The sequence below is a fragment of the Cavia porcellus genome, unplaced genomic scaffold (assembly GCF_034190915.1).
Source record: "Cavia porcellus strain 051 isolate PalLab524CR breed Dunkin Hartley unplaced genomic scaffold, mCavPor4.1 scaffold_16, whole genome shotgun sequence".
Classification (NCBI taxonomy): Eukaryota; Metazoa; Chordata; class Mammalia; order Rodentia; family Caviidae; genus Cavia; species Cavia porcellus.
Window position 1 is genome coordinate 35,340,250 of NW_026947499.1, and position 25,670 is coordinate 35,365,919.

The 25,670-nt window shown below is 46.5% G+C and overlaps 1 protein-coding gene across 2 annotated transcripts in view; it reads right to left on the reverse strand.

The window, feature by feature from the left end:
* The window catches only part of Srl (sarcalumenin), a 42,483-nt gene extending 17,106 nt beyond the window's left edge, over positions 1-25,377 (reverse strand). The window contains exon 1 of one of the 2 annotated variants that reach the window (XM_013142236.2): positions 25,267-25,377. In XM_013142236.2, coding sequence (XP_012997690.1) covers positions 25,267-25,327 — 61 coding nt within the window. In that variant the 5' untranslated portion in view covers positions 25,328-25,377. The remainder of the gene's footprint in view (positions 1-25,266) is intronic. The other variant, XM_013142235.2, reaches the window with a different exon arrangement.
* Positions 25,378-25,670: the final 293 nt, after the last annotated feature.

The following is a 25,670-nucleotide window of genomic DNA, read 5'->3' on the forward strand; positions in this document are numbered from 1 at the left end:
GGGCAAGTGCAGGCCGGCTCATGAGGAGGTACTTCCAAGATAGGACAGATGCTTATGCTTTCCACTCGTTGTCAGTTCCTAGAGTCATTAACCAGCATGCTTTTTATACCGCTATCGGCAAAAGCGTGAAAACAGGTGTTTGCAGGCCAGATAATCTTAGGTTACATAGCAAAGTACTTAGTGGATTACTTGTAGCTCTCAACCCTATTAAGTCACACATCTAACCCTGTCCCCTTAAGGACACACATTTGCTGGCTTCAGTATCCCAGATTAGAGGGTGCAGGGCCTGAGGAGGAGATATCCAAAACAGGCAGGATCTGTGCTTCCTATTGGTCTCAGCCAACCCCTTCTAAGGGGATCATTTTTTCAGGGCCTAGTGCTTTATTCAGAGATCAGAGGGCACAGAAAGCGCAGAATGAGAGAGAGAGTACAAGGATGCAGTATTTGCCAGAGACCCTTGTGAATTGTCAAGTTTAATATTTTTGGATAAGGAAGCAAGAGTTGGGCTTGTTCCTTCTGCCCATCCTGCCCAGACTGGGTTCTGTCTCAAGATGCCTGCCATGAGGGACTGGGGATTTAGCTCAGCGGCATAAGCACCTGCCTTGCAAGCAAGCAGTTGTGAGTTCAATCCCCGGTACCAATAAAAAAAAAAAAAAATCCAGAAGATGCCTACCATGGAGGACAGTATATAGTTATGGAGAGAGGGAACTATAAGGGTTCTACTTGGGTGGCTGAGATAATCCCCAACTCCCCTGATTCTCAAGGTCTCTTTCTCTACCTCTGCTGAGTATAGACATCACCTCTTTGGCCAAACCTGGTACTCCCATTTCTGCCTCCCATGAAGAAAAGCCTTGCTGAGCTAGGTGTAATGGTGCATACCTATAATCCCAGCTAGTTGGGAGGCCAAGGCAGAATGAGCGCCCAGCCTGAGCAACCTAGCAAGAATCTGTCTCAAAATAAAAACAGGAATATGAATGTCAGTCAGTGGTAGAGTTCTTGCCTAGTATGTGTGAGACACTGGGTTCGATTCCCAGTACAGAGAGGAGGAAAACCAAAACAAAACAACAACAACAGCAACAAAAACCCACCAGCCTTATGCATCAGCTTTCTCTGGAAGCTGGAATGGGGAATGGGTATTTTCTCATAAGTCCTCATAGACAGCCAGCCTATTGAGTCAAACTCAAAAGCTTTGGGGCTTTTTATTGTAAAGGAGTTCCATATATTAATATATAAAACTCCTCCAAGTACTTTCATGTACATGACCATTTTTAGCTTCCTTTATTACTATCCGGCAGATTTTAGAGACAAATTAGCAACAGTCATTGACCTACCCCAGACACAAAGTCACTAGGTTAGTAAGGGTAACCTTAGTTACCAGAACTGCCAACTCCTGGTCCGTGACATGTTCAGGGAGCAAAAGAGATCCCTTCCCATGGGCACTCCAGCCCCTGTCTACATGTACTTCCTCCCCAGCCTCATGCCTCTGGTTCCTGGATGGCAGAAACTATGTCTTAATTCTGTGCTGCCAGGCCCAGGCCCCTGCTGTCCCACACAAAATGTTAGAGCTGCACAAGAACTATTCAACCTCTGAGTGGGATTTTCATTGTTCAAAGTAGGTGTAGAGACCAGCTCCCTCAGCATCACTTGGGATCTTGCTGAAAATGCTGATTTCAGGCCCCATGCAGGACCCACTAATCAGAATCCACACTTAACAAGATGTTCAGGTGATTTGTTTCCATGTTACATTTTGAGAGGTGCTGACCCTGCACTACCCATAAACCTGCCACTCCCCTGTGGTTCTCAGCACTGCCTGTATGTTGGGATCACTGCTACTTGGTCCCACATTTCTTCTCCTTTCTTGGTGATTCCAATGTAAATAGTACAAAGTACAGCCCCAGCATCAAGATTTAAAAAGAGAAATAACAAAAACAAAACAAATCCCCAATACCGATAAAAAAGAAAAAGACAAAAAAATAAAAATAAAAACAAAACCCTTCAGTAATTCTAACACAAAGTTGCCAGGCACTCTACTGGTGCACGGGCTGAGAGTCAATCATCCCACTTCCCCTATTCCCCTTCTCCTGCACCCCGTTAGCAAATGGGAACCAGAGATCTGAGCATCTCTTGGGAGATTGACCATAGCAAATAAGGGGGATTTCCTTCTACCATCTCTTTGAAGGCAAATATTTTTATTACTGTTTTGCTTTATTCTGATTAATGATACTGCTCTATTCAATATTCTGTTTTGATAAGTTTTATAATGTTCTGTATTTCATTTTATTTTGAAATATATGATTGAAAGTACAACTATTGTGAAAATAATGAGATATACTGTGATACCTCTTAAGTGTTATTCCAGTAACCTGCAGTGAAGTTCTGTACCAATTTCACTACACTGTCTCAGTTGACTTTGTTCTGTCTTGTCCTGCTGTATTTTACTACCTTCAAAATTTAAAAAAAAAAAAAGTTGCCAGGCACTGCAGCTGCTAAACCAAATAATCCTGACCCCAAGATTTTTGGTCATAGCCCCTCCTCTGGGGAATGCCATGTGGAAGGAGGTCTCCTGGAATATGGAATTTGCCTTTGCAATACCAGTGATAGTTGATGGATCTCTCCTGGGGTATCTCGTCATTTCCTTAGGCCCCTTTTGCCCTGTGATGATGATGATGATGATGATGATGATGATGATGATGATGATGGTGGTGGTGCTGGTGGTGGGTATGGTGATACTGATGATAGTGATAATGATGATGGCAGCAGTGATGATGATACTGAGCCAAATGGACTCTAGGTCTGACCGCCTATAACATTCCTGTTATTCTCAAAAGATCTTCTGTCCTGATGGGAGTGAGAGACCTGCACTAACAAAAAGGGCATTTAGACCCCAGATGTTGAGGGTTTACCATGATCCTCACACTATTGTATACTTCCACTCCTGGACCCCATACAGGAAGTATATGTACATTTATATTCATACCCCTCTTCCTTATTTTTTGTGGGTGTTTTGGGGTGTGTGTGTGGCTTTTATACCTTAGTTCCAAGCTGCCCCTGACCTGCTGATAAACAATTTGGAGTGAAAAAAGATGATAGCTTTATGCCCTGTGACCTTCCATCCTTGTGCTAAAAATAACTTTTCAACAGAAAGTGTCTCCATGAAACAAACTGTCCTATTGGCTCCCAAAGCTTGATCTCCAGGAAGCAGCTGTGCCATTGGACCCAGATCTCTGCAGGGAGGCAGGTCTGAGGCCCAGGAACCCTCCCTTTACACTCAGCTCAATTTCCTTAAATGCAGGGCTGGTGTCTTTCCTTCCCTCCATAGCTTCTTGCTGAAGCCCTGTTGGTTCTAGAGCAGGAGGTGTAGGAAAGGCACAGGGACACTTGGGTGGGTTATGTCCTGGCAAAATGAGTCAGGGCCCATTCCTGGACATGAAGTACCATACTGTATGTGCTACTGCCAACACAGCTATCCAATCCCTGAATGGGCTAGGGTGCTGATATCAGGGCACCTGAATAGCAAGCTACCCCCTCAGTCTCAGAGACCACGGAAGGCCCAAGCCTCTGACATGGAGCGCATCCAGCCCCAGCCACACCCAGGCAGAGCAAACACAAAGCCAGTCCTGCTTCTCTCTAGATGTCCACTCTGCCATCAGCTCTCTTTGTGAGTCAGGTTTCCAGCTACTCCCACCAGCCTCACAGCCCCACCTGTCACCCTGGGTCTCATTTCTCTCTCCTCTCTCTACCACCAACCAAGCACTGATTTTGTTTCCTGAGCCCTTCACTTGTTCCAAAACACTTTCTATGTACTCAAAGTAATGGAGTTGCCAAGGGCCTGGTGAGTCTAACTGGAAAAAAGCAAGCTCTGACCTTCAGTCTATGACTCTCAGACCAGAGATCCTTCTGCTCCCTGGAGGTTAACACATCATGCCCCAAAAAGTGCTAGAGTTACATGGAAATGCCTGGAGGGAAAAGAATCCAAAACATTCTAGGCTTGTGCCCCCTCATACTTGTTCCCTCTTGGATAATCTGCCCTACTTTTTAGAGGGCCAGAGGTAAAAGGAAATCCCATCTTTTGGTCTCTTCCTAAAAATACCTTCCTTGAGTGTCTTTTCCATCATTTTCTCCAACTTTTTAAGAAGCTCCCTTATGGGGCCAGGGATTTAGCTCAGTGGCATAGGCGCTTACCTGGCAAGTGCGAAGTCCTGAGTTCGATCCCAGGTACCAAAAAAAAAAAAAAAAAAAAAAAAAAAAGAAGAAGAAGAAGAAGAAGAAGCTCCCTTATGGAAACTTTTCACTCTGCCAATCCACATGTACAGGGCTCTGAACTAGTTTGTATCTCATCCTCATTGTGACTTCAATTTTCCAAGGTACTGTATTTTATCATGTTCTTACTCTTGTTTTGTTTTGTTTTTGAGGCAGGGTCTGACTATGTAGTCCAGGCTGGCCTTGAACTCACTATGGCCTTGAACTGAGAGCTCAACATGGCCTTGAACTGAGAGCAATCCTCCTGCCTCAACTTCCCAAATTCTGGGATTATAGACAAGAGCCACCATACCCACCTCATATTCTTAATCTCTAATCCTCCTCACAACTCTCTAAGAAAAAATGTAGTCTTATCAAATGTGGAATGGACACAGAACAAAGCTTTGTCCCTGGGAACAGTGTATGTTTTCCCATAGTTTCTCAAACACAGGTTCCAGGCTCTGTGGCTGGGCAAGGGTGTAGTTGCAACATTTCGCAAGGTAATTCTAAAGAACACCAACATCTGAAACCTACCATAATACGCTTTACTTGGCACCAAGTGTCAGTGAGCTCTGTCCTTATGTTGAACCTGGAGGTCAGAAGACCACAGTTTCAAATTCAAGAGTTTCTGGGGCTGGGGATTTAGCTCAGTGGCATAAGTGCCTGCCTTGCAAGCATGAGGTCACCAGTTTGATTTCCCGGTACCCATTAAAGTGAAAAAAAAAAAAAGTTCTTAACAAATTCAAGAGTTTTTGTCCTGTTGACCTATTTCAAATATGCTTCATTGTAAACTCCATTCCAGGCTGTCCAAGTAGCAGACATTTATAACAAGGATTTACTGAATTTATTCTTCCATATGACATCTTGTGTCTTTGAAATGAAACTATGGAGTCTAAAAATCACATGTGAATAAAATATCTTTGACTATCATTCATATACAATTATGCAGTTATTTTATTAGTCATCAGTAACAAAATCCCTCAAAAAAATCAATTTCCAAATTTTCTCTTGGATCTGAATGATCTAGGGGTCAGGATCTCCAGCCTTGGGGTACAGAAGAGCCCCAAGTCATCCACTGGCTGCTTTTAGCCCATGCATTGGCTTCTCCCAAGCTGACTATAAGCATCTCAGAACACAAAGTCTCCACATCAGCAGCTGCCTGACCTTTCCTTCTAGAACTTGTCTAGGACCCTGTGACCCTCTTTGACCATTCTTTTGACCCTTATCTTTCCCCCTAGGCAAGGATAACTGGGAAACAGTGAAACAGTTAACTGTCCTTGGAAAGTTTCTCTGGTTTCCTAGCCAAACCCCTAAAGTCAAAGCTGATCCCACCAGGATAACTTGGCCCTAACCAGACTCTAGCCCCAAAATGATTCATCCAGGGGACAGAATACAATGACAAATGGAGCAATCAGAAAGAAATGTAGGATTTGGGGGTTAGGAGGGACCATCTCACCAGAATAATTGTTTGATTTCACTAATGAGCAAAATCTTCAAACTTTGAAAAGTTTGAAGGCCATGAGGCCCCAAGGCCATGAGGGCTCACTGGCATCAACTGCTTCTACAACTCAGCTCCTTCTCATCTCTGAGTTCCCAAATGCTGTCCCAGAACCAGGCCATGGCCCTCGTCCCCACCCCACTTCACTAATGAAAAGGGCTACATCAACCTTGGGATACTGACTTTTTAGCCCATCTGCTACTTTCTCCTTGAAAAACGATTATTAAAGACATAAACACAATTGTTTTTAACCCATAAAACAAAAAATTGACGGAAAAACTTTAATCTCCACTCTACCCCAAATTCCAAGAAATTCTTAATTTGAGAGGTACAGAAAGAAATTGCTAAAAAGTCCATTACCATCTTGTCATGAATGCCTGGAGGGTTCCTGAGGGATGCTTGTACATTTTTGGGTATTTTTGGGTTAGGGTAGTTCAGGCATGAACCTCCTATGTAGGCCAGGCTTGCCTTGAACTCACAGCAATCCTCCTGCCTCTGCCACCCAAGTGCTGGAATTATAGATATGTGCAACCATGCCAAGCTGCTTGTTCATTTTTGAAAGGCAAATACCTTTGGAAGAAACAAGACATTAAGTCCCACCCCCTTTGTGTAAACTGAGTATCAGAGATATTCTGTTGAGCAGCCTGTTTTTCCAGAGATCAGCACAGAGATCTTTGCAGGAGTCACTGGGCAATAACTTCCTCCCTTTGGAGAGTAAGGAAAGAGGAAGTGATGCAAGCTGAATCTGAAACAGACTGAGGCAGGTGGCTGGCTTCCCCCAACCTCCCCACTCTCCAGCCCAAAGAAATTGAATCTCCCTGATCTGTAGGGAGGGTTGTTGAGATGGCTTATGCTTTAACTTTGGGGCATCAGGCAAAGAGACATCCACTGGATGTCAAAGGAGTACAGCTCCCTCTAGGCTGCCTTGAGGTAAGACCAGAGATATCAGAGAAGGGAAGGGAGGTGAAGGCAGCAATGAGACCAAACTCAGTTCTTCCTCAACCTAGGGAGGCTGGAAGAAATCGGCTTGATTTGCTAGATTGGGAAGTGGATCTAACACCTTTCCCATCCTGGACTAGGATCATACTTTATGGCTTTCCTTTGGCACATCTTGTAGGCTGAGGAGGCTCTAAGTCCCTCACCCAAGATACTAGTCTCTCCAAAGGCACTTGGAAATTAGAAAAGATGGATTCTGGCCCTTGCTATTTAAACAACCTGCTATATGATCTTGGGCTACTCTGTAACCCACTTGTTTCATGCATAAAATGGAGATAATAATATTTGCTTTGGCAAAAGCATTCAGGAGGGCTAGGGAATATAGCTTAGTGGTAAGGCATTTGCCTTATATGTACCATACCCTACAAAAAGAAAGAATGAATGAATGAAAGAAAGAAAGAGCATTCAACAAATGTCAGGTATGATAACCATTATTTCCTAGAAAAGCAAAGAGACCTGGTCAAATCCCAGCTCTCAATTCCTTTTGACACTCTGGGTCTATAAACTCAGTCAGGGACCTAGGACAGGTCTTTCTACTCTGGGTTCCTTCTCCCCTACTACTAGCCACAAGCAGCTCGGGTGGGAGCTCAGGATACATCAGAGGTAGCCCTCCTATCTCCTGAGGCTCTGGCCAGTCTGGTGACCAGAAAGCTCCCAAGACAGAAAGCATCCCAGGGGCCAAGAATTTCTCCTGCTGAGCCCAAAATTAACTCCTGTGGTCACTGCTTCTACCAGGCCTAACTCACCCACAAACATCCAAGGCCACAGGAGATTTCCCTCTGCTTGCACATCCCTGGTCCTTCCATGTAGCCATTGAGGTGAGGTGGCCCTGTACTTCACCCCAACGCAAATGCACACTCAGGGATCTACTTACATAGACCTGTCTCAAGGACCACATGTCTGAAAATGGATGAGATGTCCTTCCAAAAACAGAACTATTAAGATTCCTTCAAGACACTGAAACAGTAACACACTCAGAAAGGCCAACAGCCGTGTCTTATTGTCCTCAGAGTAAGGGACGAATCAATAAGCCCTTCAAAACACCTCCAGCTTTGAGAGTGTCCTGCTCAAACTGCTCAGGTGGAAAAAGAGCCAGTGTTTTCTGGACTTTGAAAAGCCTCACATGGGGACAGCATGTGGCCCCCCTCTCCTCCACCACTGCCTGTGGTTCTGGCAGTGGGCATAGCAGGTGAAAGGAAATGCCACGCCTGGGATGCCAGGCAACCAGCACCCTGTACCACTACCACCTACTCTTCTGGTAAGGTGTTCTTAGCAACTCTTCCTCCCAACTGCCATGAAGACCAGAGACGCCACCCATTCCCAGTTCTACTCAGTGTGGGTGGAGGAGGAAGGTCAAGCCAAGGGCAGCGGCTGGCACAGCACCAGTACAGATATTCTGCCCTGGGTACTCTGACCCACAGACCCTTCTGGAAAAACTTCTGATCAGACATCATGAGGCCAGACTTTTCCACCTTCTTCTCCAAAGTATGTCACCAAATCCACAACAGATGGGCTCTTTTTACCTTTGGGTTCGCACATGTGCAACCTCAAGTCATTAGAGATTTCTAGAACTGGAAACCAAGATCCAAGGAGAGAGAAAAAGGAGTCAAAAAAAAAACACCCAGTGAGCTAGGAAGAGCCAAAACCAACACAAAGTCTCTTAATTCCTCATCTAGTCTTCACACACAGGTTCCCAAACAAATATGCCCTCCTTTTCTCCCTGGTATTTCTGACCATTTTATGCTCCCCTCTCATTCTGTCCATGGCACCAGATGCTCCAGGGCTGGCCCGCCCATGGCCTCCAAAGTCTATTCCAGAGGCAACCAGAGGGGATTAAGTTCCAGCTACTCTACCAGCGCAGCTCTGTAGAGGGATTCTAAGAAGGATTCAGGTGAGATTTAGGCTGCTGGTCAATCATAAGGTTGGTGGTATTTGTAAGGTCACTAGCAGAATGCAAGGAGGGTCTCATTATAATCACCAGGAGACAGAGAACAGTTGGTTCAGTGATAGCCACATGAGATTAGTTCTTAGTTATCTGAGTTCAGCACAGGAGAGAATACAGATTTTGAGAACTAGTGGGGTCATTGGAGAAAGGGAAGAATCCTGCCTGTGGTTCTTCATAAACAGTGGATGCTCTCAAAGCCTCCACAGCAAGCCAGGCATGGTGGTACATGCCTGTAATCCCAGCACTCAGGAGGCTGAGGCAGGAGGATCACTGTGAATTCAAGGCCAGCCTGGGCTATACAATGAGTTAAAGGTCATATTTACCTACATAGCAAGACTTTGTCTCAAAAAATAAAATAAAGAAAGGAAGGAAAAAGAAAAAGAAAGTAAGTCAACCTCCACAGTAAACCTGATCATTACCCTGGATTTCATGCCAGAGCTTGTAATTCCACAGACAAAGAGGTCTAGCACACTCAGGCTACCCCGAGGGGGCCCATTCCACAAATCTGCCTGCCTCGAGAACAGCCTTACTAGAGCCCCCAAGAAGCCTGGACCCTCAGATAGCCAAGTGACTTGTGGCTTTCCTGGGTGAGTCGTGGCTTGTTCAGCCTCCTTGGGCTAACCCTCTAAAGCCTCCTGCAGAATTCGCAATCTACCTCTTAGAGGCATCTTACCTCTCAGGCAAAGTCTGGTACATTTACTGTCACCAAGAGCCTGGACTCTACATCCAATCTCATCTATTCAAATATGGAAAGCACAGGAGGCTCTTGCCACCAGGGAGCCCCGGGGCTCTTACATACTTTTCCTTTGGCAACTACACAGTCATACAGAGGGCTAGAGAAGGCCATCTATTCCTTAGTTCCCACAGGGCTGCCCCTGGGGAGAGGAAGGTCAAAGCCAAGGGCAGGGCTAGACTAAGTGCACATTCCGCACTCACTGACCCAGGCAGACCTTCCCTGGTCAGTTCTGAAAGCCACCATCTGAGACGCTCAGCAATTTAACCTGCCCTTAGGATCCCCTCGGCACCAGCTGGTCAAGGGCCAATCCTTGCGCCAAAGTCTGAATACAGTCTTGTATCAGTTTCCTAAGGCTGCTATAACAAAGTAACACAAACTTAGTGGCTTCAGAATAAAAATGTATAGAGCAAGGTAACACATGCCTGTAATCCCAGTACGTGGGAAGCTGAGACAGGAAAATTGTGAGTTTGAGGGCAGCCTGGATTACATAGCAAGACCCTTAAAAATATCATTTTGTCACAGGCCCAAAGTCTAAATGAAGGAGTCGACAAGGTCGTGCTCCCTCTGAACACCTTAGAGAAAGACTTTTCCTGCATCTGTAGCTCATGCTGCCTGCCAGGTGACCTCTGACTTGCAGCTTCCTCCCTCCTCTCTCCTCCATCTTCACGTGACTTTTTCCTCTGTTTCTCCTCTCTCTATAGGAAAACCACATATTGGATGCAGGGCCTATCCTCTTCCACTAGGAATTCATCTTAACATCTACAACAACCCTACTTCCAAATAAAGTCACAAATGTAAGGTACTGAGGTTAGGACTCTAACAGACACAACTCAACCCATTCTTTACGACCCACCTTCATAGAAGGCCCTCTTGCTTTCCTGTACATCTCAGCCTCACTGTTCTCTCTCGCCCAGCATACGCCCCTCATTCCTCACAATGTCTTGTGCTTCTTGCACCTACAGGCCACGTAAGTCCCTCAACTCAGTCTACTATGAGCAAAGTAACAAGGCACAGACTCAGCCTTCTATAGGTGATGATCTTGGTAGGTATACATGTTTATCCTACCCTCCCTTCCAGGTTGCATCTCTAGGACAAGGGCTATGCCCAGCACTTTAGGAGTCCACAGAGCCTAAAATAGCATTAAGTATTAAGGCTGAGCATTAAGCCTTAAGCGTTAAGGCTCAGACCATTCATCCCTACAGAATTGTGTGTGTATGTGTGTATGTATATATAGTATTAGGTATGAACTCTAGTCTCTTTGCACTGAGCTAACATACCCAGCCCTGTTTAATGTTTTATTTTGAGATAGGGTCTTGCAAAGTCGTTAAGTTGCTCAGGCTAGACTCATCTTATAACTCTCCTGCCCCAACCTACCAGAGTACTGGGATCATAAGCATGTGCCGTCATGTCCACGTGCAAAATTATTCTTTAAGGAATTTAGTTCATTCAGGGTGGATTTCCAAGCAGTCTCCCAAGTGCTAACATCACTTCCACCCCTGCCCGCACCTGACTAATTCTGGCTGCCACTTTGGGGATCAGCTTTAAAGACAGCCTTTCCAAGAACCCCACCAACTCCTCTGCACTAACTTAGCTGGGTACTTAACTTTGCTCTATGTTCCCACAGCATCTATAATCCTGTGTGACAGTCTTGATCCCACACGTAAATACCTAGTGAATGCACTGAAAATACTTGTCAATAATGAACCTCCTCTCATAGTCAGGGCTTCTCCAGGTAGCTTCAGGGCCTTTCACAAAAGGACTACAGAGGAGCTTAATTAAAAGCACAATTCCTAAGCCTATTCCTGAGACCCTCTGCACCATGTGTAGGGCATCAGGGGAGCCTCAGGAGTCAGCCTTTCTAAAAATCTCCAAGGGCCATTAATAGCTGGCCCAAGAAGCACCATTCTTGGGCTTTGAACAGAAGTCAGCCTGTATCCATCCTCCCAGAGAACTACAGGCTGCAAAAGGTGAGACATACCTCTACAAGATTGCACCAGCCTTACCCCAGAGGCCCTATTTCAAGTTATATTCCATCTCCAAGGCCATAGGCCACCCTAGAGCCCTAGGTATGTGAGGCTAGCCTTGGTACCCTTCCAGGCAGCAAAAAGGCAGGAGTAACTGAAAGCGGGGGATCCTTACAGAACCTGCCCATGGATAGAACCTTGGTAGTCAGGCAGTGCTGTCCAGTGGAGTGTGGCTAGTGGGGGGAAGATATGGGGACTTTGGAGGAGTTCAAAGAATACTCTTTTGGAGGAGGAGGAAAGAAAGAAAGCAACCAATAGAAATTAGGATCAGGATTCCTACTTAGGGCTCCTAAGTTTCCTCCCCTAATCAGCAGTGGCACCTCTAGTGGAAGCAATAGGGCTTTTCCAGGTTTGTTTTATAAGTAATACAACAGAAAAGGCAAACACTTACCCTGCCCACCTCCCAAGCTTCATGTGTCATGTCCATCTCAGCCATCCCTCCTCACACAGCAGAGGAGCTAATAGGCAATATACCTCCACATACCCGCTCCAGGAGCTCCTCTCTCGTGCAAAGAAGAAGCCAAAGTCCTATGCTGTCCTAGAAACCCACACTCTGGCATGCTTCCCCTCTGCCTTCACATCCTCTCATATGCCACTGTGTACAGTCAGCCATCAGGACTTGTTTTTCCTTCACCATCACAGACCTCCTCCTGCTTCACTGTATATAATATAACTTCCACTGAGCGTGCTTTCCCCAGAAAACTGCCTGGCCACTTCCTCCCTTTCGAAGTCTTTGCTGTAATATTGTTTTCTCTGTGAGGCTTTCCTCAGCCATCTTGCTTAATAGTCTCCTAATCAGCCTTCTGCATCTTCCTTCTCTAGTTTTTCTCCATTATATCTAACATCTTTTAATAATGTTGACTTGTCTGCCAGTGATTCTTATCCCGCACACCTAAACAACTATTTGGATGAATGGATAAGTAGATGAGTAGATGGGTGGAAAGGAAATGGATGGATAGATGGATGGATGGATGGATGGATGGTGCAAAATGGAAAAGCTTACCCCAGTTCAGTGATAAAAGAATTCCCAAAGACAGGAGAGAACCAGGATTCAGAAGCAGAGAAGTGTGTCAAGTGGTTTACCCTTAGGAGAAGTCACATAATTTCTCTAGGCATAATTCACATATGATTAAAAGACCCTAGGAAGAGCTACTATCAGCTTATCACCAAGTGACTAAACAAACTGAATTGTTGAATTGGCTCTTTCCTTTAAAGGCACTAGGATCTGGTTGGAGGGAAAGAAGAGCAAGCAGAAAGAATTAATCACTCAGCATCAAAATCTCAGCCTCTGAGTTGGGATGCGGATCCTCATAGACCTCAGTTAGTTGCTCACAAGAGTAAAAAGGTCATTCAGGTGAGGCACTGCAGGAACCAAGCCAGATGTGGGAGGGAACCAGGGCTGTGATTAGGAGGATGAGAGAGAGCCAGTCAGAGGAGAGCCAGAATGCCAAAGTAAGGAGGGAGACTGGGTTCTTTGAAGCAAGCTTCCATAATCGCTACTGAACATTTCTGAAATTTGATGATCTTGTGCTACAGAAAAATAAAGAACAGTCTCCTCATTCTGTTCCCCCTCAAAACCAACATGAGTTACAGCAATCAGCTTGCAGAGCTACCCAAATACCCAAGACTCTAGTTTGGGGGTCTCTGCTACCCATAGCAGGAAGACCTGCCTTCTCTGCCTTTCCAGTGCATGACCTCTGCCACAGTGGGCAGCAAGGGGGCTGTAAGAATAGGAATCTCTCCGAGGGGTCATTCTGGAAAAGACTCAGAGAAGCCTCCATATCCAATACTTCTGGTTTGTTTCTGCTATGCCCAGGGGTGGAGATCATGACAGATGGGTACAGGGGACTCATAGAAACCAAGTCGCACCACCAGGTGTGGGGACACACATCAGTAATCCCAGTACTCAGGAGACTGAGGAAGGAGGGTTGTCATGAGTTTAAGGCCAACCTGGGCTACATAAGCAAGTTCAAGGCCAGCCTACACTACCTAGTGAGATCCTGTCTCAAAAGAAAAGAAAAGAAAAATCAAACATGGCCTGGGTTTCCTGCTTCTCACTCCTTGACCTTTGTACCACACAAGAATCTGGGAACTGAGCCAGACATGGTGGTGCACACCTGTAATCCCAGCACTTGAGAGGCTGAGGCAGGATGATTACCACAAGTTCAAGGTTAGTTTGGGCTCCATAATGAGTTCAAGGCCAGCCCGAACTACACAGAGATAACCTGTCTCCAAAAAAAATCTTGGAACCAGCCCAGCCCTCCCTCCTTCCCTCAGGATCTGCATCCTCTAACTTGGTTGCACCTGTGGCCCACCCAGGTGACCACCCATCTCGTCAGCACCAGTACAGGCTCCTGGAGTTCTCTGCCCCAGCCAGCTGTCCATACATTCATTCAACATATTTGCCCTGGGTATGTCAGCAGAACTCCAAATTAGCCACTCAGACATCACAGGGGGCTGTGGGAGCAGGGGGCAGGGAGGACCAAGGAAACAGGTGCAATCTCTGCTCAGCAATAGCCTGGGAGAGAGATGAGAACTAAACGTTCAGAGTCAGAGACAACTTAGAGTTTAACACTAAGGAATTTTAGTGGATTGAATAGTGCCTTTCCAATAGTCATGTCCACTAAGAACATGAGAATATGATCTCATTTGGAAACTGGGTCTTTGCAGATGTAATTAGTTAAGATGAATTCTTACTGGATTAGGGTGGGCCCTATAGCTGCTGTTGTCAAATTCCTTTTATGAGGAGAGGACACAGACACACACAAAAAAGAGGGCATGTGAAGACAGAGGTGGAGATTAAGGCAATACAGCCAGAAGCCATGGAACACCAAGGAACGCTGCTAGCCTCCCAAAGCCAGATGGGACAATGAAGGAGCTTCTACTCATCTTTAGAGTGAGGGTGGCCCTGCCAACGCTTTGTTTCTGGACTTCTAGTATCTAAAATCTGACAGAATTGAGCTGGGTGGGGTGGTGTATGCCTGTAATCCCAGCTCTCAGGAGGCTGAGCAGGAGGATTGTTGCAAATTCAAGACAAATGTGGGCTACAAAGAAAGCTCAAGGCCAGTTGAACTGCATAGCAAGACCGTATCTCCAAACAACAATAATTAATTAATTAATTAATTAAAACTCTGACAATAAATTTCTGCCATTTGAAGCCATTAAATTTGTGGTGATTTGTTATGGAGTCACAGGAAAATAACATAGGAACCAACACCTAAGCCCAGTCCTATTAAATCTCCCTGACACATTCTCGCACTAAGCCAGTCATGTTTTCACCAGCCCCAAGCCTTAGTCCCTGGCCCTACCGTCCTGGCATCCACATGCTCTGAAATTCAGCTTGTGCCCCACCCCCAAACACAAAGCCTTTCCAGCAACTGCTCCCCTTTCTCTTTACTCACAGTTACTTATTTTTAGCCCCTGATTCCAACTGCCTTATATGGTTCTCTATTCATCTCATGAACATGGACTACCCTTCCCCTGGTTGGTAAGCTCTCTGAGGACAGAGAATCCCAAGGATATTAACAGTCCTGAACAGGAACAGAAACGCTGACGGATTCCCCTAGTCAATTGGGTCGCATGATATTTGAGGAAACCAGCAGCAAATGTCCAACTGCAGCATACATTCAAAAGAAGAACCTATCATTATTGTCACGATGCTTTTAATCTTAAAAAAATGTCCAATATCAAAGAATATTCTAAGCATCCAATAGACAATTTTCTTATTTTAGTCATGTAATGGCCTCATACTGTAAATAAGACAAGTATGATCGTCCTAATTTTACAGGTGAAGAAACAGGTGTAAGATGGTAAAGGGCTTGGGAGCTAATTTATGACAAAACCAGCCCTTTCTCAGACCCTGAGTCCTCATGATCCACCGGTTTGGAAAGGAAAGTGAAGTAGGATGACAGGGGAAGTAGGTGGGATACCACTGGGCTAGTACTATGGTCACCACTGTCCCCAAGTGCATTCCACTGGTCTCTGCCCGGCCAGGTCCCAAAGAACACTTATAGTCTATAGTCCTTGGGGAAGTGCTAGAAAAATAAGTAATCTCATACTTGACACTGAAATGAAGGTAGGAAGAAATACAAGGAGAATGAAGCAACCAACATATTGGCTAGAGGCATCTCTGATAAGACAAGCATATAGGGGAGGTGGTGGCAGCATCTGAATGCAGTGTAATCAGATGCGTATCAGAGAGGTATTACCCAAGGGGATGGCTTGTCAAGCTTTACCTACTGCCATCTAGGGAAAAATCTATGGGAGACAGGTGGTGGGCTGGCCTCAGTCCTAACCCCATGGCCACTTGGAAGAAGACCACGGACTACAGTTTTGGCAGCAACCAGTTGAAGGAGGGAGAAAGGGGGCTTCCAAACCCCAGGGCTCTCCCCTGGCTTGGTTCTGGGCTGAGCTCCCAGCACAATCCACTTCCTGCAAGCCCAGAACCCCAGGCCAGGCTTTGCCTACACCAGTGTGAGCTCAGAGCGCAGTTCCTGCTCTAGAAGCATCCAAAAATATCTAAGAGGGAGGGAAAGGGGGAGGATTAGTTGGAAGAGGAACCAGCTAGAGTCAACCTAGAGTATGTAGAGGGCCAAGGAGAGAACCACTTGGCTTCATATTCAAGGACCTTCCCAACTGGCCCCAGCCCATCAGGGTGGCCTCATCTCCCCTGAACATGAGCTCCACACTTTAGCTGACCTGGTCTCTGAGCTCCCCCACCTCCTGGCGCTGAACACCATCTTCAGATGTCTCCACCTACACAAATCATCTGCTCATTCATTCAACATTGTTAAATGATGTCAGTGAGCCACGCACCATGCTAAATGTTAGTGATCTAGTACAAAAGTCCTTCTGATCTGCAGGGAACACATTCCAAGCCCCCCAGTGAATTCCTAAACCATGGAAAGTAAGAAACTCATATAATCTGTTTTTTCCATACATACATATATATATATATATATATATATATATATATATATATACACACCATGATAAGCTTTAGTTTATAAATTAGGTGCAAAAGAGACAAACAACAATATACTGTAATAAACATTATTTTAAATTTATGAAAAAGTTTATTTCTGGAAATTTCCAATCAATATCTTCAGAACATGGCTGACTACTGATAAATGAAGTCATGGAAGCAAAACCACAGATAAGGTGGTCTACCCTACTAGCAAATTAAGCAAAAAAAAAAAAGCACAATCTCTGTCCTCTCAAAATTGACAGTCCAGTGTCTGTTCCTTTCATATAAGTGTGGCTGGCATCCTGTCCCTCCATGGGGCTGACCTTCCCAACTATCCTCTACACTCCTACCACAGCACAGGCTGCTGGGGTGTTAGTTACATTTTTTTTCAGTGCGAGTCATCTCCTCAAATAGAAGGTCAGCTCCTGGGGGCAGAGACACAGCCTATTCCTGCCTGCACCGTGCACTCTCGTCAGGACCTTGTAGGTCTCACAAGGGACTGACAGCTGGGTCTTACAGGGACCCTCACATTTGCCTTGCCAGTCCCTCTTGTGTCAAACATCCTACTTCTTCACCCCACCACCAAGTTCCTGGTGCAACTCAGCCAGTCCTTGCCAGCCCCTTACCCTCTCTCTGACACTATCCTGCTCTTCACTCCCACCCACGTCTGTCTGCCTTCCTCATCAAAAAGCGGGCTCTCCAAAGACAGAAGTGCCTCCCACCCTCCAGGTTTTGCTGAACACTGCTCCCAAAGGGTGGCTCACAGCCCTCACTCACTCACTCTGCCCTACTATACTAAATTGGGAAATAATGGTTCTCAAAGCTATGTACGAGAAGGACCTGGGAAGGGAATAAAAGGAGAAAATCCCCTTCTTATTCTTAACACCCAGCAATGAGCCAAATATCCTCCCCAGAATCCTCCTGAGTCCAGTGTCTGGAGCTGGATGCACCAATGACAGTTCTGCTTTCTTCTCCCCATGCAGCAATCTCAGGAAAGAGCCTCCTCGAATGGTACTCACTAGGTCAAGGTCTCACAATGCCCTCAGGATTGGACTTTCAGGTGCACCTATTGCAGGATGCACCTACCCCCAAGGAGGCCTCACGGTGGGGAAGAACTAGAGGATTGGGGACAGGAGCATACAGAAAGATCCTGGGCTGAAGTATGAATGGTTGAGCTTCTAGTAGTTTAGGGATGTTAATTCTGGTTCAGTTAAATTCCTACTTAATTCTGTCTATAATTAATTAATTAAATTATGGTTGTCGATTGACTTTAATATTTCTTTGCATTTACTTTCTTTTTCTTTGCTTTTTTTAAAATTTTCAATTCAATTCCATCTGGCATTTCAATTCTGATTTTGTCACCTAAGATTTCCCGGTCTGGGACTGGCTGGTCCAAGTATGGCTGCTCCCAACGGCCTCTGTGAGAATGAGGAAGTGACCAGTGGCGGGTATGTCCCTGGAGAGAAGGAGGCCTAGAACCACATTCATGATTGTGGACAGCAAATGGGACAGGACTTTCTAATCCTACAGAAACACAGATTAGACCAGAAAAGAGCCTCCAGAAACTCGGTTAAATCTGTGTGCTGGAGCCGGGCATGGTGGCTCACACCTGTAATCCCAGTACTTGGGAGGCTGAGGTAGGAGGATCATTGCAAGTTCAAGACCAGCCTGGGCTACAAAGTGAGCTCAAGGCCAGCCTGGACTGCATAGCGAGACCCTGTCTCAAAAAAAACAAAAAGAAAAAAAAAAATCTGTGTGGTGGTACCTTCTTTAAAATACCAGCACTCAAGAGGCAGAAAGACAGGGGCTGGGGATTTAGCTCAGCGGCATAAGCACCTGCCTTGCAAGCAGGCTGTTGTGAGTTCAATCCCCGGTACTGATAAAAAGAAAAAAAAAGTGTAAAAAAAAAAAAAAGAGGCAGAAAGATCACCTTAAGTTCGAGGCCATTCTTGGGCTATATAGTGAGTTAAAGGCCAGCCTACATTACATAGGAAGACCCTTTCTCAAAAAAAAAAAAAAATCCAACAAAAAAGCTGGCCCATCCCATTCATTGTATTTTACCTTACCAGGGCACTAGGACCTCTGGAACGCTGGCCAGCTGGATTTTCCATGGATCAAATTCATTCACTTACTCAAGACCAGGTAGAGGAAGCCCATTTTACAACTTGATCCTTTGGTACTTCAGGACCACTGAGGTATCTAGTGTCTCTCTCTCTCTCTCTCTCTCTCTCCCTCTCTCTCTCTCTCTCTCTCTCTCCCTTTGTCTTTTTGAGTCAGGGATACTTATGCAGTTCGGGCTGGTCTGTAGTACACTTCTCAGGCTCTTCTTGAACTCGCAAAGATCCTCCTGCTTCAGCGTTCCAGAGTGCTGGGATTACAGGTGTGCGCCACCACACCCAACCTCTACTGCCTCTTCCATTTAAAACCTTTCTCACCAAAGAAATTCCACCTCCGAAACACACTCCTTGAGCTAAAGTCTTCTAATCACTCTAAAACAAACAGTGATCTGGAAAGGGGACAGTCCAAAATGGTAAACCATTGGCCTTCCACTGGAATGAATGTACCCTTTTCTGATTAGGGGTTTTGGGAGCAAGAGTGGAGGAGCAGCTGCCAGGAGGAGGATAGTGAAGGGAGCCACCCAGAAGGGATACAGAAGCCAAACAGGCTGGTTACAGTGGGGACAGGCTGCTCCAACTCTAATGCTTGCCTGAGAAGGAAGGTGAGGGCAGGACCAGGGGGGTTCTCTGAGGAGCTTGTGAAGAACACAAACCTACCTGTCCATCAGCTTGCTTCTTTTGATCATCCCCCTTAACCCGAGGGTGCATCACCACCAGGCCATCAAAGGAGTACTGGCCTCACAATCAGAAAAACACATGGAGGAAACCTAAATCTAGACTCCTGTCTCTGTTTATAAGAACAAGATTGTAAGAATAAGAACAAGGTTGTAATTCAGGCCATATTCTTCCTGCAATTTCCACTTTAACAACTAATCTTCAGCAGGCTGAGGCAAGAGAATCTCAAGTTCAAGGCCAGCCTGGCCTACATAGCATGTTTGAGACCAGTGTGAGGTACATAGCAAAAAAAAAAAAAAAAATTTCTTGTCTTAAAAAAAAAAGAAACTAACCCTGATGGAGCCAAACCACAGAGCTTTACCAAAGCAGACTCAGTAGACATTTGCTGAATTCGTACCTTAGACAATAGAGTGAGAAATTTTGCCCTCTACTACAAGACTGGAGAGCGCAAGCTTCAGCATTCATGGTGATTAAAACAACTAACCCATGGATGACTTCACCACTGGCCTCCTCTCCCGGGACCATCCAGTTCCTCCCCACCAGGGGAGCTCAGGATTTGGGTTCAGCTTTAGCATCATAATCTTGGGGCAATGGGTCTCCCTCTAACCCTCACAAGGTTCTTGGAAGATTAGTCTGGTTCTTTCCCCTCTGTGGCCTTCAGTGATCTGCAGAGAAAGCCTCAGTGTGGCATAGGAATCAACAACCTCACTCCCCACGGTAGCATGCTGGCTGGCTTGGGCCACTCTGACATTGATGTTTACTGCTGGCTCCCGTGTTCTTCAGAATGGTCATGTGCTCTGCAGAAGATCCTCCCCAGACCTTTGCTACCCTCCTCAAGCATTCTGAGGTCTCATCTCTCATCTCTTCCTTGTATTCTCCAACTTTTCCCTCTCCACAGGATCCTTCCCCATGGGCCATAAACATTTAGTTTTCTCTACTGTGTTGAAAAAAAAAATCTCTACCTTTGCAAATCCACCTGCTTGCTGGTACTATGACTAGCCTTTACCCTTCCTAACCTAAGTCTCTCTGTCTAAATATGTTACCTTCATGTCCTCACTCAATGCTCCTAAATCTCTTACAACCTATCAGTGAGCTCCAAATTGTCAAAATCAATGCATTTTCCTCAGCACCCAGTTAGTCCCAGTAACCACTCCCTCCTCTAAAAAGACAGATTTTCCATTGGCTGCCAGGCCCCTCTTTTCTTGGATTCCTTCACATCTTTCTAACATTTGTGCCCTACTTGCTCTTCCTACTACCTGAGCCCAGTGATCTTTAAGGGCCAGTCCTCATATCACATCCTCCCTCCCTACGACAGCTCCTTCAATCTCAGCCTCACTCTCACCATTTGACAAATGAATCATATTTCAAGATTTACAGGCCTAATTTTCCTGGTAGACTCCATCCAATCCCACCTTTGGTTTGGTTTGGTTTGGTTTGGTTTGGTTTTTGAGACAGGACCTCACTATGCAGTTCAAGTTGGCCTTGAATCCATTACAGAGCCCAGGCTGGCCTCAAACTCACGGCAATCCTCCTGCCTTGGCCTCCTGAGTGCTGGGATTACAGGAAGGCACCACACACCTAGCCCAATTTTTTGGGGGGGCAGTCCTGTGAATTGAACCTAAAGCCTTCACTGAGCTACATCCTCAGTCTCGTTTTATTTTTTATTTTCAGACATGAGCTCCCTAAATTTCTAAATTACCCAGCTGGGCTAGCACTTGAGATTCTTCTACCTTAGCCTCTCAGAGGCTAGGTATACAAGTGTGCACCGCCACACCCAGCTCAACCCTGCTTTTCAAACCACTATAAAATATCCCCATCTAGACATTCCATGGAATTCAACATTTATAATGACCCAAACTGAACTTTTACAATCTGTCCTTTTCTCTTACACTCCCTGTATCTCTTTCCGGGGAGACTGGTCCTCCAATGACCTAACCAGAGCCCATCAGGTCTCCCCTCTCAACCTGGCTCCCGAGACCAAGGCGCTGATTCATCCCCAGCTCTGTAGAGTCAGTCCTTACTCCCCACTCCCATCACTTAACCAAGATCACTTGCTCTCCTGACAGGCCAATCAATTTCCCCCTGTCTGCTCCTTCCTACCAATAACTGCCAGGTACATTTTCCCAAACCCCTTCCATGGTTACCCACTGCCCACAGACTATAGCTCCTTCCACAGCCTACCATTCAAGGCTCTTTATATTTTGGCTCCAACTTTGCCTTCCAAATCAATTTCCCACGGTCCCAGTCTCCACATGCCCACCCTCTCCAATGGAGAACAACACTACCATTTCCTGGTCTCCCCATACATTCTTCTTATTCTATAAGTTAGCCCATCATGTTCCCTTTACATGGAATTCCCTTCCTACCATCTTTCCACATCCAAAACCTACTTTCTTCAGAGTCCAATTCAGTATCTCCTCTTACATTCTTCCTAATCCGCTCAGCTCAAGCTAACCCTCCCCTTCCTTCAGCCCACCTTGTTTTTACCTTAGCTCCCCAGGTCACTGATTTGGTTCTTATGTGGATAGCTACAACTGCCAGAAGAAAGAGGCCTTATTCGCCCCTACTGGACTTAAGCACACCAAGGACAAAATGTCTCTCTGAATTCCCCTATTACCTAAAGAGTAGCACAGATAGAGTAAATATAGGGTAAATACATAAAATGATGAGATCTGGCAAAGTATTTGCACGGTGGGCTTTGCATACTTGAGCAATATTTACATGTAAAAGCTGTGTCACAGGATGCCTGAATTTGGGTTTGGAATAGGACGTGCCCAGGATACAGAAGCTAGTCAAGGTGCTCCATCCTAGCATTCTATAGAAGCAGACTCCGTCCCACACCGTTTCCCCAGCTGTTACCCACATCCCAGCCAGCATGCATATCCCCTGTATCCTTGCCCCTTAGAGACAGATACAGTCATCTTCCTCTATTCCATAGGGTTGGACTCTTTTCTAACCCATGCAACTGAACAATCACCAACTGACCAACTGGATGCAACTGGCCTCATTTAGACGCTCCTCCAGAGATATGTGAGCAAAAGCACCAGCCAAGGAGTGAAAAGACCAGAATCCCAGATATGGCCTATCATGAACTAGCTATTTAACCTTCACTGTAATACCCAGATGTGGGATAAAACCAGAATTTCCCAAACTGCAGCATTTCCATAGGCCACTAAGAAAAGTGTGACTGGTGTGGGGGTAAGGATCCATAAGCATATTCTCCATACCATTGCATAAACTCACTGTGGAAAATAGGGGACAAGATGCTCTCTACAACCTCATCCAGCTGTAACAAGCGAGGAATGAGGGTCATGGCTGCAAGGGGCTAGAAAGACTTCTGGAGTCTGCTCTCTCCTTAAGAGCCCTGAACTCTCTCCCTTCTCTCACCAGTGGATGGTAGCAGCTGGGCTGCCCAGTTAAGGAAAGAGGAATGCAGCTTTCTTCTGGCAATAGCAGCCTAGGGATGTGAGAGGAGAACGGCCTTCTGACTGTTGCCCTGCATGCTTGTCTCTCAAAAAGGGACACATTAGCTCTGGGCCTATAAATGAGGACCAACATGCACCATCGCTTTGCCAATAGGATGGCAGAGTAAGGCTGCATGATGGAGGAGGAGGAATGGACACAGAACCCCCAAGTCTCCAATTGCTACATTAAGCAACAAAAGTGGTAACAAGAGACCAAGGTGCCCCAAACCAACCTCCAGCAACAAATGGCAATGGCTTAAATCCAAAGAAATGGTTTCTCTGCACCACTTATCTACCCATCCTCCAGAAACCCAAGAACCAAAAGCATCTTTGGGAAACTTTCTTTGGCTCTTATCCCTCCCCCCCTTTCACATCCACCCATGAGGTCAGAAAGATGCAGGCAAAGAAGGGATGGAAATCCTGGGTGGGGTAAGCATGGCATTGCTGGGCATGTTCCTGTCACTGTCTCAATGGGCCTTCCATTTCTCAATGTTTCCTCCTCTCCCCTCCCCTTCCCTGGGCAAGAAGGAGACTAATCAAACCATCTCAAGAGTCTTTACTCTGTCGTTGGTGTATTCCTTCATCACAGGGAGGACCAGTGAACCTGAGGTAGCTACAAAGGACTTGAGACAACAGGTCAGGGGCTCCCAGGGAAGCATCTGGTAATGAGGAACCCTGCTGCTCCATATGAGTCCTGGCATGGACACTGGTGATTGGTGGCAGGAAAGAGCAGGGCACTTGGTCTCCTGGTAGGGAGATGAAGTGATTGGCATACAGCACCCACCACCCCAGTTCAAGGGGACTTGGGAGCAATGTGGGAGAAAAAAAGGAAGGATAGAGCTTCAGGGTCTCCACCCCCAGAAACAGGCAAGAAAGGCTTGCTAAGAACATCCATCACTCAGGCAAGAGTTGAGGGAAATGGGAGGGGAACAACATGGCAGTGGAGCAGGAGAAGAGTTCAGGAGCAAAGACATGACCTTCGACCACAGTGACACAATTCTAGGGGAAGAGCAGTCACTAGAGAGGACTGTCACCATGGGGATGCAGGGAAGTCACCTGCTGGCTTGCCATCTCCCAGTAGACACGGAGGAATCTGTTAGGCAGAAGAGCTATAACTGTGAGAAGGTGAACAGGAACAAATGGGAAGGAGGAAGTTTGCACAATGGGGGATAGGCCAGGGGAGACAAAACAGGGCCCAGGAAAGCGAGTGCAGAGAGGACCTCTGCACAAAGCATTTGCCTCCTTTCCCATAGCAAGGGCCCCCAGAATGACCAGTGGAACATTCAGATGTCCCATTTCTCCAGTGGGAAGAAAAATAAAGGTTGTCCCTAAAAGGCTAAAAATTCCTCAGGACTAGCTATGTGGATGCCTCATGGTGGCAGCTGGGGCCAGGCTGAGCAGAGGAGGGGCTCCAAAGGGGAGAGGGTGGAACTGGCTTGGGGCTCAGGATCCAATTACATGGCTGTTTCCATACTTAGCCACCTGACAGCCGCTTGGAATAGTCACCACTCCAGTCACTGAAGGCTGCAAGGCCCAAATTAACTCAAGGGCAGACAAGGGCAGGGCCCAGCAGCACATGCAACAGCTGGAGCCCCCTGCTTTACCTCTCCAGTTCCCAAAAGAATAGCTTTGCTTCTGCTCTCCTCACCGGGTGTGTCTCTACAGCCCTCTATTGTCAGGAGATAAGACTCATACCTGATAGTCTGGGGCTTGAGGCCTCCAGAGTCCCATGTGCAAAGACTAAAGGTTTGGCCAGGAGATGAGTGGGAGCCCTAGATACCCAGGAGGGTCCCAGAGCACCTCCTCAATGCACTCCCAAAAGGAATCCAGCCCCAGGAGTCTTAGGCACAAGAGAGGCGGCAAAATGATCGGGTTCCCCTCACAGCCTATAAATAACCTCCATGCTGCAACCCAAGCCACCGCCTCTGCCATACAAAGTGCTGAGATGTCAAAGGAAAGCCCAGGAACACAGCACTGAAGCCCTTCCTGACAAAAGCCCCCACCCCTCACAGAGGTTCTCCTTCAGAATGGGCCCATTCCTCCCTATATTCCATGTCCAGTTCTTTTCCAGCCCAAACCCCAACCTCAACTCCATGTCCAAGCCTATCCCAAATTCTATCCCATGGTTCGTAAAACAACCCCCAACTTGTCCACAATGCTCCTCTCTGTCCTCAGTCATGCAAACCCAGGTCTCTAGTCACAGCCAAAGCCTCTGCCTTATTTCCCACCTGGTGGGAGGGTCATCCAAACGAACTCCAGCTCCAAGACTGTTACTTCGCTGTCTTAGAGGCTCCTCTAGGCTTGATCTTTGAGGCCCTCTTTCCAGTTTCTGCTAGTCAGACTCTTCTCTGTGACCTTGGCCCAAGCCTCAGGCCTATCTGCCTCTCTTTACTTTCTTGGCCTGCCCAAAAGCCCCTTCCTGTTCCCTACTTCTCTCCAGCACTACACTCTTTCTACACAGCCGAGCCTCCAAGGAGAAGGGTGATAACAGAGACACCAGCAAGGAACAAAGCTTTGCATTAACCCTCCTCCTCAACTCCAGGGAGTAGAAAATCCCAGGAGAGCTCAGAGGACACAGCGGGAACTACCCATGCAGAGGGGCATACCTGCTTGTCCTGAGAGCAGGAGCGAGGCCAGGAAGCAGCAGAGCAGGAGCAGTGCCCTCATGGTGACTGCCAAGAGAACCCAGCTGCTCCTAGCCTCTATTTATATGGCGGTGCAGGCGGTGGCAGCGGGGGGGGGGGGGGTGGAGTTGTCACACAGTCACTAGGGCAATTGGGCAGATGTGATGAGGAAGAAACACAGACCCCAGTGGACAGCTTGCTGTCACTGTCCAAGGTGCCAGACCCCTCCCTGGAAGGCAGGGCCCAGGACTGGATTCTCTCCCCTCATCCCTAGTAGCACCTGTATCACATGATGCAGGTCACAAGGTGGGGTAAAGGCGATAATAGGGAGCATCCCTTGGACTGGGGTCCAAGAGATAGGAATTTGAGCATTCCCAAAACTTGTG